Source organism: Gymnoscopelus microlampas, assembly GCF_963454915.1.
Source record: "Gymnoscopelus microlampas genome assembly, chromosome: 9".
NCBI lineage: Eukaryota > Metazoa > Chordata > Actinopteri > Myctophiformes > Myctophidae > Gymnoscopelus > Gymnoscopelus microlampas.
This window is the reverse complement of record NC_139946.1, coordinates 39,480,282-39,495,032: the sequence shown is the minus strand read 5'-3', so window position 1 is coordinate 39,495,032 and position 14,751 is coordinate 39,480,282. Positions and strand designations below refer to the sequence as shown.

The window sequence follows — 14,751 nt, the reverse complement described above, 5'->3', positions numbered from 1 at the left end:
ACACATGTCAAATTCTTTGTTTTTTTATTTCTCAACATTGTGTCATCACTAGCAAAAGAAGGACTTGAAGAATAACCTTATTTCTTTTTTAAGTGACAACAGGACAATAATTGCGATAGTTTTCCCAGCATGAAGACAAACAATTTATTGTAAACGTGTTTCAATAAGGATTGCTGTTCTAAATTTCGATTAGTTTCTCATTTAGGTATACTTTTAGGTAGTGTATTTTTAGATAATGCTGTTTACAATGGTCTAAAGTAACTAAGTACATTACTCAAGTACTGTACTTATTTTAGTTTTTTTTTTTTTTTTTTTTTTTTACAATATTTCCAATTTTCAGTGCTTTTACTTTTATTCCACATCTCAGAGGCAAAACACTCCACTACAATTATTTGACAACTTTGTAGATTTTGATTATTAATACAAAACATGTACATTAACCACTTCAGCCCTATATACATTACGGCCATTTGAAAAAGTCCGCCAGGGGGCGACAGACTCTACAACACCATTACCGTGCCGCGGAACCAATGGTCTAACTTTGTGTTTCCACCGAACCCTCGGACCACCTGATAAGCATATGACCAGGGTTGCCATGTCCGCTTATTATAGGCGACTTTGGGTTTCTTTTTATGTAAAGTTGCTTGTAAATATTGGTTAGTTGCGGGTTTTTGTGCTTGTTTGTAAAGTGTAGTTGCTTATTTGGGCTTGTTTCCTAGATGTTGTTTAAACCAGTGGTTCTCAAAACATTTTCATGTCACGGACCCCCATATTAATATGTACTGTTTTGTCCACAGAGTCACAGACCACAGCACAGACCCCCCCATCTGAAAGTATTTTGTGCCAGGGACCCCCGTATCAGATTAGTGTTGTTAAAATGTTCCATAATAACTAAGTGTTTTTCTTTTTCTTTTTGAATAGACGTAGCCTAGTTGCTTCATTTTGGCTGGTTCTCATAGACATGGTTGCTTATTTCTCTCACACAATCTGGCAACATTGATGGTCATATGATTGTGATCAAGCTAGTTGTTTAGCTGCTCATTTCATGAGTTTTTACACATTTGTCCATAATAAACCCAAGTGATTTACAATCAATTTCTCTACACAGTTTCTCTCTTTGTATATATAAATATATTGGCAGGATGTTGTTGGTTTTGTCTGACGAGCATAAAGAACATCTGGGTTTTCTGCCAAAGGTTGATCCTGCAGGTAAATATAGACCTCAATCTGCCTTTATGCTACTATTATAGTACTATATGACTTGAGATATTATACATAAGAAAGTGTTTTACACGTAGAACGAATAGACAGTGAAGACAATATTTGTTAATGTCCATAATATCTTTTACTCAGTGGTGTAAAGTAACTAAGTACATTTACTCAAGTACTATACTTAAGTACAATGTTGAGATAACTTTACTGGAGTATATTTTTAATGCCAATACTTTAGTACTTTTACTTAAGTAAATATCTTTATATTGTGGTATTACTACTTTTTTCCAACGTATAATGAATAGACAGTGAAGCCAATATTTATTAATGTCATATGAAAAAGTTATTTCCAGAATCCAGACAGAAGCAGCAGCTATACACTAATAATTAGTCGTTATAGCTGCTGCTTCTGTCTAGATTCTGGAAATGGAAATAGTAGGCACTGCACTAGTACAGGGGCCTTCAACGTCGTTCAGGCCAAGGACCCCCTAATTGAGAGAAAGATGAAGCAGGGACCCCCACTACATTATTGGATACAATTGTGTTGCAGAATGCAGATTGAACTTTTTCATAGATTTCATAGATAGCTTCATAGACTTGTTTGACACATAGAGGTTTGACAGCACTGTCATCAGAGTATGTTGGATTCATGTTAATGTGTATTTTCAGACATTTAAAACCGTCAATACTGAGTAAACTTGATCTTTCACTCTGTACCTGGTCTGTTTTTCCCCCCCTCTACAACAAACCTCTTTGTGGAAAATAGCAGATCTACAAGCTCACAACGCCTCGTGTGAGGCGTTGTGAGCTTGTAGATAGGCTATTTTTGGCTAAAGTTCTCCTCCGAAGAGGGATGCTAGGGTTCAAGTGGTTAATGTAAAAAAAAAACAAAAAAAAAACCTATCACTCGAAGACTTGGTGGCCCCCCTGTAGTAACTCTGAGGACCCCTTAGGGGTCACGGACCCCTCATGTTGAAGACCCCTGCACTAGAGTTTAGCTGCATCTGTTTGTTGCTAAGCTTGCTAAATGATGTGTTACCTCCTCAGTGGTGGGTGAGTTTGGACGCATAGCAGTGGAGTTCCTGAGGAGAGGAACCAACAACAAAATATATGAGGGAGCTGCTAGTAAGTGAAGCTCACACATGTCATAGCTCTAATATTGGAGTAAATGAGTAGCATCGCCCCCAATGACATAGTATGGCTAAACAGAAAATGTGCATATATTAAGTATGGATAAGATAAGAATGAGCACCTAACAGTAGGCTACTGCGTTTACATTTTGATCTATCAACACATTAATACAAACACAATGTGGGAACACATCGGCAAAACATATTTTTCCCTAGCTCTGAATCTGTCTTGAGAGATCAATACAAACATAATGTGACGTCTATGGGGAATCGGATGTAACATGCATAACGTGTGTGCGTGTGTGTGTGCGTGTGTGCGTGCAGGAAAGCTGAACGTTAACGTGGAGACAGTACAGCATGGAGTAGAAGGCCTGATGTTTCTACTCACAGAGAGCTCTAAACTCATGGTGACTGAAACATATACACTCCCCCTTGTCTCTCTATCTCCCTCTGGCTGTGACGGTCTCACTTGATCAAATTTGCATATACCATATTGTGTTTGCAGATCTCAGAAATAGATTTCCAGGACTCCGTGTTGGTTCTTGGATTCAGCCAACAGCTCAACGACGTTCTATTACAGGTGACTTTAAATTTTGTTTACTTCATTTTTTATGTTGTCAGAATAAAGGCAATCATGCATTGAAAATAAATAATTTTAACCACTGCAAAAGCAGTACCAGGCATGCAAATATGTCACCATATGGCAAACACTGGCCTCGAGGGTCTGGGGGTATGTCCTCTGGGTGGAAGGCTGCTGCCTACACTGTGTCATTGTGGCATCAACTTTCTTCCTGTGCCTTCTCAAAGCAAAAGAGTGATGCGTGTTTGAATGCAAATGAATCTACTGTCAACAAAACTAGCTCCTATAGTTTACTTTCAGACAGTTTGAGTGATTTAGGAGGTTGCATTTCAGGTTAATAAACTGTGCAAACAAGGACAGCCATGCTTTACAGGCACATTGCAAAACCAACATGCACAGTAATAAAGTTATGACTTTTCCCTGCTCACGCATCCTTCTTACTGTTTTCACCAATAACCAGTTTGCATGCAGTAGAGAATTACATTTTCTGAGTGCAGAATGTATCTGATGTGATTTGTATTATTTCTAGCATTCTTTTGAAGAATACTGATCAAGGATGTCGCTCATTGTGGACCTCTTGGTCTATGATTACTAACTCTATGTTCTGTGGTGTTGTGTTTTAGTTGTATCTAGAGCACCAAAAGGAGATCCGGTGCATTCTGACCCAGCTGGCCCCCAGTCTGCCTTCGTACCATAATCTGGAGTGGAGACTAGATGTACAGGTGTGTGTGTGTGTGTGCGTGTGTGTGTGCATGTGCACGTGCGTGTTTATATTTTTGGATGCCTGTGTAGGAGAAATAAGACATTCTTTCATCATCTCTTTTTGTCATTGTACCTTCCGAATTGGTTTAAAATTCTTATTTGAAGGCAGTTTTTACTTTGTTAATAGAACATGAATCTAATCTTTTCACATCAATAGCATTGATCATCCTTATACTAACTGATTTTCTAATAACAACTAGTGTTTCTCTTCTGTTCTTCTCATCTCTCCTGTCCTCAATCCGCACTATTCCCTTCCAGGTGGCAAGTCGTTCCCTTCGCCAGCAGGTTGTTCCCACGGTCACAACACGGTTGGTCCTGGCAGATGATGGTGGTAACCATAGCGCCAAGATTCTACAAACAGATCCCGCAACCCTCCTTCACCTCATTAGCACATTAGAGACTGCCCTCGGCGCCATGAAGACCAATCACGCACGGCGTATTCTACGCAACATCAAATAGAGCCCCCACTTCTCTTCCTGTACATGACTGAATAGTGTTCCTATTTCCTGACTGGGATCTTTGGGCACGTTCCCACTTCCTCTTGGCAAATATTGAACATTGTCTTGTGTTGCTCACCGGGGTTTCTCGACATCAGACAAAGTGCTACATTGTAAATAGCCTTTTACACTGTCTCATACCATATAAGGTTTCCTATTTATCACAGGACTGTTTATTTTGGATTTGCTCTAGGGGTGATCTAGCACATTTTTGTTCATATCTGGTAACAACAGTGATGAAGTTGAGTGTTTGTGCCCCCAGAGCCATCGATAATGATCTGATCTAGAGCCCGACTGATGCCAGATTTATGCTTCCAATCCCGATTATTTGAGAAGATATAAGCACATAAATATGTAAACAAACACACATAAACTTAACCTCCCAAGCCCTAAACAAAAAAAGATACAAGAAAAGCAGATCTACAAGCACACAGCAAGTTGCTTCGGGACGTATTGGCTATTTATGAGACTTTTTTTGTTGTTGAAAACTGTCAGCTACAATAACATGCCTCAAATAGGGACACCAGGTTGAAAGTGGTTAAAAATCAGGACACATCAGCTACATAATTGCGAAGACCAATATAGTCAAACAAATCTAATAATGCCCGATATATTGGCCAAACCGATATATCGGTCAGGCTCTAGTCTGATCATTCCTGTTTTCCCAGTGATTTATCTCCACTGAGCTCATCATCCCCAGGTGTTTGTATCCTATTCCAGTGTTGAATGCCAAGCAAGATAAACACTTCACAGGCATATCCTTGGTGAACTGTATTGTCGGAACAAAAAGAACAGGGCAAAGGGTAAGAAACAATGGCATCACTTTCCAGGTTGACTCATCTGTTTCAAGAACTGCATACATTAGTTTTTTATATATACAGTATATGATTAAAGTAAGTACACTACTTAAAGTACTACTACAGCCTTTCCCTATGTCATCCGTGGCCCTGTCTGTAAACGGAGGACAAGCAGAAAGTACTGCTGTGAAATCTGAACCGAACTTTCTTTGATACCTTTTTCTGGTCTCTAATGACAACTCTGTGACTTGATACCACACATCTCACTTTAAACCAAGGCTCACTAAAATATACTCGCTGGTAGATTTCTTAATTTGGGAACCCAGGATGAAAAAGTGCTACTAGAATATTTATATATTTACTGCATATAATTTGTGAATGCCAGCCATGCGCAGTCCAGTCCTGCAGTATGCATATTAACAGAATGGGATCAATAGTACCTGCTTTTTTACTTTGTATATTTCCACGTGAGGAAATTGCTGTTAATTGTCAGTGATTGTAATAAATGAATGGAATATTTTTTAACCATCCTTACTTTGATGTGATTTGTAGCTGTATTGGTCAGCGGAAACGGTCTCACATGCTCCTGTCCAGCTGGCAAATGTTTATCTGTGTCCAAAAGCATGAAGCCTGGGTACAGAGGCTACCAAAAGCATGACACTGAATTATTCAGAGCAATGCAAAATCCCTAGGGCAAAGTATTCTGAATGGCAATATTGAAACTGTCCCTTCTCACTCGATGCTCCCTTGTCCAGGAGGAGTGCCAGTTACATACTCTGTGTGTGTGTGTGTGTGTGTGTGTGTGTGTGTGTGTGTGTGTGTGTGTGTGTGTGTGAGAGAGATCATACATGTACAGTATGTATGTATGTGTCAGACAACGATAGGAAGTGACAGGTGTTTCCCCTGTGTCATTTCCTCTTTGATGATGATTCCTGCTTCCAGCTGCTGCCCCCTGAGGTCACTTCCTCTCAGATAGAAATAAATGTTGTAGTTGGTCTCCAGTGGATATAATCACCTCGATTTGTGACATGTAACTGCTTGGTAGTAACAGAGTAATGTTAGAAATCCATTACTGGCCTGTATTTATTTCAAGGGCTGTACAGATAATGTACATCCAGCTGGCAGCTCACAGTACACCCCCCGTGGACCCTGAGAAATTAAACAGAAATTTTACAGTGGCTTTAAAATAAATTCACCAACCCCATTAAAAAAAACATTGATTAACAACAAGAATTCTTGTCTTATGACAATACGGGACCAATATAGTAGCTATCACATAATTTAACACAGTTCTATATGTATAGTATGGTGTTTACACGTTTTTGTTATTGTATATGTACTTGGGCACAACTACAAGAGCACTTTGAGTTTATGAGATGGACAAAAAGTAAAATGAAAAAAGATGTATGAGAAAGATGTCAGGGAGTGTGGAGGGAGGAGACAGGTGTGTTTCCCAGGCGAGGGGATGTGTGTGTGTGTGTGTGTGTGTGTGTGTGTGTGTGTGTGTGTGTGTGTGTGTGTGTGTGTGTGTGTGTGTGTGTGTGTGTGTGTGTGTGTGTGTGTGTGTGTGTGTGTGTGTGTGTGTGTGTGTGTGTGTGTGTGTGCGTGTGCGCTTTTAGGGTGGAGTGTGTGAATGTGTGTCATTGTCAGCTGAGCTTTTGGCCGAGTCAACTGTTGCCACAGACAGATGGACGCACGCAACTCTGCAACACTGGCCTGAGAGAGACACAGATAGAGTGTGTGTGTGTGTGTGTGTGTGTGTGTGTGTGTGTGTGTGTGTGTGTGTGTGTGTGTGTGTGTGTGTGTGTGTGTGTGTGTGTGTGTGTGTGTGTGTGTGTGTGTGTGTGTGTGTGTGTGTGTTCAACCCACTCCCTCTAGCGAAGTGACCATGCAGCTAACTATCATTCATTTAAGAGTCATGATCTCACATATAGGTTTTGTGTTGTGTTGGACGTTTCGTGTTGTGATCTGTCATTTAGAAACAATTGTTATCTTTGTACTTGATTGTATCATTTAACGTGTCACCTTTTTGTGCTCATGGTTCCAAAATCTTAGTAATTTAGTCAAGTTAAGAGCACACCATACTTAATCATCATCATACTCCGTCACAAGTGTGGTGAAAGCTGTGGTCTGATGACCTTACCAGATGACCCAAAGACAGCTGCTTTCCCAACACTAACCTACCACACAGCACAAATCTAACTCTGAGTAAAAAAAATAAAAAGGTTAACCTCTCAGAGTTAAATTAACAATCCAGATTACTGTGCTGTCATACAGATGATTGTAGCCTACATTTCTTTACATTTATAGGCATCTATAGCAGATGCTCTTATCCACACTGCAATCAGTGCAACAGTAGAGTCCACTTACTTGTGCAAGATCCGCAAGATTGCAAACTGTAGCACCAACCAACAGCAGCAACGCATTAGAGTTAGAAAAGTTATTCTAGGCAAATACTTAAGACATAGCAAAAAACTAAACATTACAAATCCTGCACATTGTTTGTGACCCTGAAATAAAGACGAAAAAAGGGAGTACTGTCACCTCAAACATGAAAGGCATGACCCTACTGTCCTGACTGGCATCAGTGGCATGTGGAGCTCAACCTTTCATGCCATAAAGGACAATGGACGCGGTACACCAACGGCCACCAGCACCAATTCAATGAAGACATGGGTATGGAGGCCTGGAGGGTCAATTACAGGATAATTTGTGGAGATTGAAAAAAAAGAAGAAAAAAAAACATTTTGTGGTACTTGATAGAACACTTCCTCTGAATTTGGGATATGATTTATTTTCTTAAAAGACTAAAGACAAAGTAGCATACAAAAAAGTATGTAGGCTACTATAGGCTATTAAAAGCTATATTTTTGCTGTCATTCCAGAAAGTTAAGGTTCTGGGAAATAACTTAATTGGTCTTTACCAGTCCAGATGTTGGAGAATTGTGTAGGTCTGTGGATGATTTGACTCCAATATAGATCCAATGTGGACAAGACATTGGACAGACAAGAGTATGGACTCCCTTCATAGAGCACCTAAAAGTCAAATGAATAGCCTACGGGAACATAAGAGTATAAGATGAAAAGGTCGATTTGTATACAATGTATGGCAGTGTTTTGTTTGTCTGATTGTTTGTTTGTTTGTTTTTGTTTTGTCATTCATTGTGTTATACCATGTTGATTTTGTTTATTATTATTATTGTCACTATTATCTGTGTGTGTGTGTGTGTGTGTGTGTGTGTGTGTGTGTGTGTGTGTGTGTGTGTGTGTGTGTGTGTGTGTGTGTGTGTGTGTGTGTGTGTGTGTGTGTGTGCGCGTGCGCGTGCGCGTGCGTGCGCGTGCGCGTGCGTGTGTGTGTGTGCGTGTGCGTGCTGGGGGTTGTTTTTTTTAGATGTACACAGTAGAGTCAAAAATGGAGGTTCCGTGACCATCCTTTGGCAAGTAAGGTTTGACGATTGATTTGACCTCTATGGACCCTTTAGAAAAGATTTAGCCCCCAGGTCCCTCCCAAAAATCCTGGCATTTTTTGCTAGACAGCCAAATTCAAAATGGCGCCCGGCGCCATCTCTAAAAATTAACTTTTGATCTGAATGACCTAGAATCATGTATGAAGGCACTTTTCCATACAAGTCAACCATGAGGATTCCAAATCTGACACAATTTTAATTGTAAGACCTTGTTTTGACTCCGAAATTCAAGATGGCCGACATCCAGTAGAGTAAAAACTTATACCCAGGGGGCAAAGGGGGGTATGCTGCATTTGCCCTGCCATAAAAGGTTGGCCACCAGAAATAATATCTATGACCCAGTAGGATCACAACCTATATGGACAACCCGGTCACCTTGCTGCTGGAAATCCAATATGGCCGCCTCAATATTATCAGAAAGTAGCTTTGGCAATAACTTTTGAACCAGATGGGCTAGAAATAAAAACTTGGTGTCTATTTCATGGTTTCAGAGCATGAGAAACTCAATGGAATACTTATCTTTATGATTGGGTGTGTCTGGACCTTTCATTTGCATATTTCCAAGATGGACGCCACTCGAAAATGAGTTTTACTATGACTTTTACAGCAAAAAGTCTGCTTTTTAAGCAATATGAACACATTTGGTCAGTTTGAGCTTTAATTTATATGTTGTCAATATGGCTGCAGTCATAAATAATGTATGGTATTACATTTCCCCTCAGATTTATTGATTTATAGATCTATAGTTGTGGGGATGATTGCAGAGAAAATCGGAGAAAAAGCCCACAACGTATCTTATGTATCATTTTAATAAACTAAATACAATATAAACCGACACATGCACACTCCAAGACTTGCCATAAACTTCAACTTTAGGGCTATACAAATTAACATAGTGGTATGCATTCAAGTAACATAACAAAAGATAGACTACTTAGTGACAAATAGAGTAAAGGCGGAATTGAGGTTGCCTACAAAAGGTTCATTTTGACCTCTATGGTGCTGTCTTGCCTGCTTCTAAAGCCAATGATACTATGGTACAATGCTATTCACTGTCACTGTTGTCATGTGTTGCACTGATCCTGCTGCATCGTGTCTCCAGTCCCTGGCAACGGCATCCTAAGTAGCATGGAATTGCCTTCTTTGCACGGGAACAGTTTTTTTTGGCAGCCTTTGATACAGCTGCATGATATTGCCTTGTTCATTGACACAGGCCAGGCTGGCTCGGTAGATGCAAGGGGGACTGCATTGCTAGCACTGAGAGACAGCTCTTCTCAGGTGCAGGTCAAAGGCATTCTCTGTCGGGGGCAGCAGCTTTAAGAGGGTTGATCTATTATTGAGGAACTTGTACACTCTAAGCTTACTCAGGTCAAAATCCTCCTGGTGGTCCTCTTTGGATGTATATACAGCAATTGTGAGGTCTCGTGCCGGATTTATGGACGTCATCTGAGAGGGAATCATAAGAGTTTTCACCAAACTCCTCAAGTGCAGAGATCCAGACGCATGATGGCCTTGAACCATGCCTTCTTCCCAGTGAAGAAGGGATAGCTGGTGGTACAGTATCTCTGCCACTTAAACTATGGATAAAGGGCAGGGCACGACACTGTGCGAGCCCCAGTGCTGATGGAGAGGAAGGTATGAATTTTGCTCTGTTCTCACCCACAGCTCTGGAAGGCATCTGAGATGGGTTGCTGCATAGTAAAGGCACATGATGATGTTGTCTGTGTCATTGGCATGGATGAGAACTCTGTCAACTTTGTCATTCTGGACGCTGTACAGGGTGTGGAGTATTATTCTTGTATCAGCCTCCTGTTGTGTGGATTCTAGTGCAGGGACATCTTCAATAGACCCCTCATTGATCACCACACTCCTTGTCTCTTCTTTAACCCCCCCACCCAGGTAAAGATGTGTTGGACCAAGGGCCGCCTTAAGTTTCTCATTTTCACACCATTCGTCACAGAGGAAACTCAATAGGTTTGCCTTGTTAGCTGACACAGCAAAAAACTCCTGAGGATCTGGAGCTGTGTAATGCATACTGACTTCATATTCTTTGGCAGGTTTTGGTCAAGCATATCTGTGTTCTTGCTCAGCTGTCTTAAGACTAGGTCCACTGTACCGGTCAAAACAGAAGTGAATGATCTCTGTGCCAGCAGGCACATCATTCAACAGCAGACAGGGCCGTGTTAATGTCAAAATGCGACATAGGCAACGGTCAGTTTTCGGGCCCCCCCCCCCCCCCCCCCCAGCGCACATGCACGCGCGCGCGAACCATGCGCGCGCTGCGCGCGAAATTTTGCGGTTATTTCGCGGATTGTGGCCGTTTTTGGGCGTTTCTTTGTTACTTTATTTCGGTTTTAGGGTTAGGGTTAGGGTTAGGTTAGGCTTATGTTATTTAATTAAAAAAAAAAAAAAAAAAAAACTTTAAAAAAAAATATATATATTTTTTGGGGGGCATTTTTCGGCCCCCCCCCCCGACAAGACATAGGCATGTGCCTACATTGCCTGTGCATAAACACGGCCCTGACAGCAGACGTTGGTATCGTTCAGCGATTGTTCCAAATGCTTCACCTTTCAGGAACGACCAATGGCGCATGGCATACATGGCATCAATAACTACTGCTGTTTTTATGTCTTCTGTAGGCAGGTCAGGGATGCATGCAACTTTGGTCTCCTCTTTCAGGACCTTAACAAGGCTTGCCTTGGTACCTGTTCTCATCCTGCCATCTTCCTGGAAGAGGGAAGGGGGGAAGTCACTGCACTCGTGGTTGCCTATAAAGACAAGGTTGAGTTCTCCACCACTGGCTATGATTTGGGTCATGCGCAGGAGGGCAGTAATTTCATTGCTCTTGCCAGGTGCTGAGGTTTTCCCCTTAGATATTTTAGATGATGTGTTTTGAGTGTAGAAAGTGTTAAGCTTCATTATGCTTGTCTTCTTCTGTTCACTGGACAGTGACTCACACAGTGCCTTCAGTGCCTCCCAGTTCTTTCACACTCATCAAGTCGTCCTTGACTGTGGAATCAGCACACTGTCCTGTAGATATGTTGATCATGGGTTAGTCTCCACTGCTGCCATGACCTTGACTACCATCTCTGTGTCCCGGATTACACGACTCTGACGAGACTCATGGTGTGGGTCTGCCATATTGACAACATATAAATTAAAGCTCAAACTGACCAAATGTGTTCATATTGCTTAAAAAGCAGACTTGTTGCCATAACAGTCAGCTGTCACTGTAAAAGTCATAGTAAAACTCATTTTCGCGTGGCGTCCATCTTGGAAATATGCAAATGAAAGGTCCAGACACACCCAATCATAAAGATAAGTATTCCATTGAGTTTCTCATGCTCTGAAACCATGAAATAGACACCAGGTTTTTATTTCTAGCCCATCTGGTTCAAAAGTTATTGCCAAAGCTACTTTCTGATAATATTGAGGCGGCCATATTGGATTTCCAGCAGCAAGGTGACCGGGTTGTCCATATAGGTTGTGATCCTACTGGGTCATAGATATTATTTCTGGTGGCCAACCTTTTATGGCAGGGCAAATGCAGCATACCCCCCTTTGCCCCCTGGGTATAAGTTTTTACTCTACTGGATGTCGGCCATCTTGAATTTCGGAGTCAAAACAAGGTCTTACAATTAAAATTGTGTCAGATTTGGAATCCTCATGGTTGACTTGTATGGAAAAGTGCCTTCATACATGATTCTAGGTCATTCAGATCAAAAGTTAATTTTTAGAGATGGCGCCGGGCGCCATTTTGAATTTGGCTGTCTAGCAAAAAATGCCAGGATTTTTGGGAGGGACCTGGGGGTTTAATCTTTTCTAAAGGGTCCATAGAGGTCAAATCAATCGTCAAACCTTACTTGCCAAAGGATGGTCACGGAACCTCCATTTTTGACTCTACTATGAAATTGAAAAATAAAAAACATAATGTGAATGATTTTACTCAAATAAACATAAAAGTGTATAAAAGGACAACACTTTTTTTTTAAGTTTAAAAACTAATTTGTTGAAGGATTGAACTATGTGTGTGATCTCTAACTCTAATAACTGGGTTTGCAAAAGGCTATAGACATCCAAATCAAAGATTTCATAATAATGACGCTATTAATCCAGTGGACTGTGAATGTGATTTATTGATAGTCCTCCAGAACAATAGAGGTCTAGACAGGCCTCTCTCTCTCTCTCTCTCTCTCTCTCTCTCTCTCTCTCTCTCTCTCTCTCTCTCTCTCTCTCTCTCGCTCTCTCTCTCTGTCTCTCTCTCTCTCTCTCTCTCTCTCTGTCTCTCTCTCTGCTGTCACAACTTGCAATCTCTCTCGGGTTTCACTTGATTATTCACACCCACATTCACCCGCAACACAGCGCTACCCCCAGTGGTGGAAAAACTAAAGTACTCACATGTTTTACTTAAGTAAAAAGTATCAATACTGCAATAGAAATATAATATAGCGCTGAAATGGTTAATGTGTGTTTTGCAATAATAATCTAAATCTACAAAGTAACTAACTAAAGTTTTCATAATTGTAGTGGAGTAAAAGTAGGCTATTTCCTCTGAGATGTAGGCCTAGAAGTAAAACAAAAGCATTGAAAATTGTAAATACTGAAGAAAGTAAAAAAGTACAGTACTTGTTGAGTACATACTACCGTACTTAGTTACTTTACACACCACTGGCTACTGCTCCATCCAGTAGCCTTTAAAATAACATCACACGCTGTTTGATTGTGTCGTCAAATCAAACACGTCGTAGGATTAGGAATGTTGAGTTTTAACTTTTGGCACCTGTAACTTTATAGCGAGTCAATGTGTATAGTTTGTATTATTTATGGACTGACTGACTCCCTGGCTCTATTTTATTGTTTAAGCGGACTAAGCGAATGATTCCCCCAAAGGGCGGAGTGCAGTGTTGCCATGTCCGCTTACTATAAGCTACTTTGGGCATGTTTTTCTGTAAAGTTGCTTGTAAATATTGGTAGTTGCGGGTTGCGTTTGTTTGGGCTTGTTTCCAAAGTGTACTTGCTTGTTTCCAAAAAAATGTTTTGTGCCACGCAGCCCACAGGGAGCATTTGTGTTAGGGTTAGAATAAAATAAAATAAATAGAAATCCAAATATTCCACATTTTATTGCAAGAGTTTTTAAGCATTGTGAGCTTCTAAATCTGCTATTTTCAAATAGCCAATATATACATTATACACTGTAGGTTTAAAGTGCTCATGTGGCCTAAGGCCTATAGTTGCTTCTTTTAGAACTGGTTGCTTATTTCTCTCACAAAACCTGGCAACGCTGGCGGAGTGTAGCAGCTGAGATTTAGCAGCAGAACAGAGTTCAACAAATCCTGATTCCTGCCCTTTTTAAAAACTTCTCCAAGTTGAAAATACAACTTCATTATACTTCATATTTTCATAACAATACAGCATAACCAATTAGGTGTTCTTATTATTACAAAGCCAAATTAGAGTATTTCTACATTGCAGTATTGATCATTTTACTCAAGTAAAACATGTTCGTACTTTTTCCACCACTGTCAATAAACACCACCACCTCCTCCTCCTCCTCCTCCTCTCCCCGATGCTGTTGAATATGTATGAAGCACCGCCCGGCCTGGGCCGTCCCCAGGATTGCCAAGTCCGCCTATTATAAGCGACTTTGGGCTTCTTTTTCTGTAAAGTTGCTTGTAAGTATTAGTTTTGGGCTTGTTTCTAAAGTGTAGTTGCTTATTGTGGGCTTGCTGTGTAATGTTGTTTAAACCAGTGGTTCTCAAACATTTTCATGCCAAGGACCCCTGCAGATGAATATCTATTTTTGTCCGCAGACATGAATTGACTATGAATTGAGTACAAAGGCCATAGGCTTGCTTGGGTTTAAAATCCTCTTAGCAGACCTTGTATTGAACTGTACTTTCCTGTGCTTTTTTTTTTGCAAACTGCTAATAAAGTATTCAATCAACCAATCAGACTCCCCATCTGAAAATATTTTGTGTCAGGGAACACCCATACAAGATTTGTGTTGTTAAAATGTTTCGAAAATATTCCACATCTTTCACATCTTATTCAAGATTTTTTTTTGAAAATGGCAGATCTACAAGCTCACAACGCGTCGCATCTTGAGCTTGTAGATCAGCTATTTTCAAAGGGCTCATGCAGCTTTGTGTTGTTAAAATGTTTGAAAAATCTTCCAAAATAAACTTTTTCTTTCTTTCTTTTAAATAGCCGTAGCCTCGTCGCTTCTTTTCATAGACCTGGTTGCTTGTTTCTCTCGCAAAACCTGGCAACGCTGGGGCCGTCCCGTCCCAGCAGCAAACTTTCCA

The 14,751-nt window shown here is 40.7% G+C and overlaps 1 protein-coding gene across 1 annotated transcript; it reads left to right on the top strand.

Moving 5' to 3' along the window:
• The first annotated feature begins 1,003 nt into the window (after nucleotides 1-1,003).
• Nucleotides 1,004-5,508, top strand: commd2 (COMM domain containing 2). The gene is made up of 6 exons (XM_084067630.1): nucleotides 1,004-1,209; nucleotides 2,260-2,337; nucleotides 2,667-2,749; nucleotides 2,848-2,922; nucleotides 3,546-3,644; nucleotides 3,943-5,508. Exons 1-6 carry the CDS (start codon nucleotides 1,143-1,145, stop codon nucleotides 4,141-4,143), a joined length of 603 nt encoding a protein of 200 aa, XP_083923756.1. The 5' UTR covers nucleotides 1,004-1,142; the 3' UTR covers nucleotides 4,144-5,508.
• Nucleotides 5,509-14,751: the final 9,243 nt, after the last annotated feature.

Bases quoted from the DNA above. Each gene is read 5' to 3' on its own strand.
- commd2 (XM_084067630.1), top strand. From the start codon at position 1,143: ATGTTGTTGGTTTTGTCTGACGAGCATAAAGAACATCTGGGTTTTCTG. The intron at 2,338-2,666 runs GTAAGTGAAGCT...GTGTGCGTGCAG, and splicing joins AATATATGAGGGAGCTGCTA to GAAAGCTGAACGTTAACGTG. The intron at 2,923-3,545 runs GTGACTTTAAAT...GTTGTGTTTTAG, and splicing joins TCAACGACGTTCTATTACAG to TTGTATCTAGAGCACCAAAA.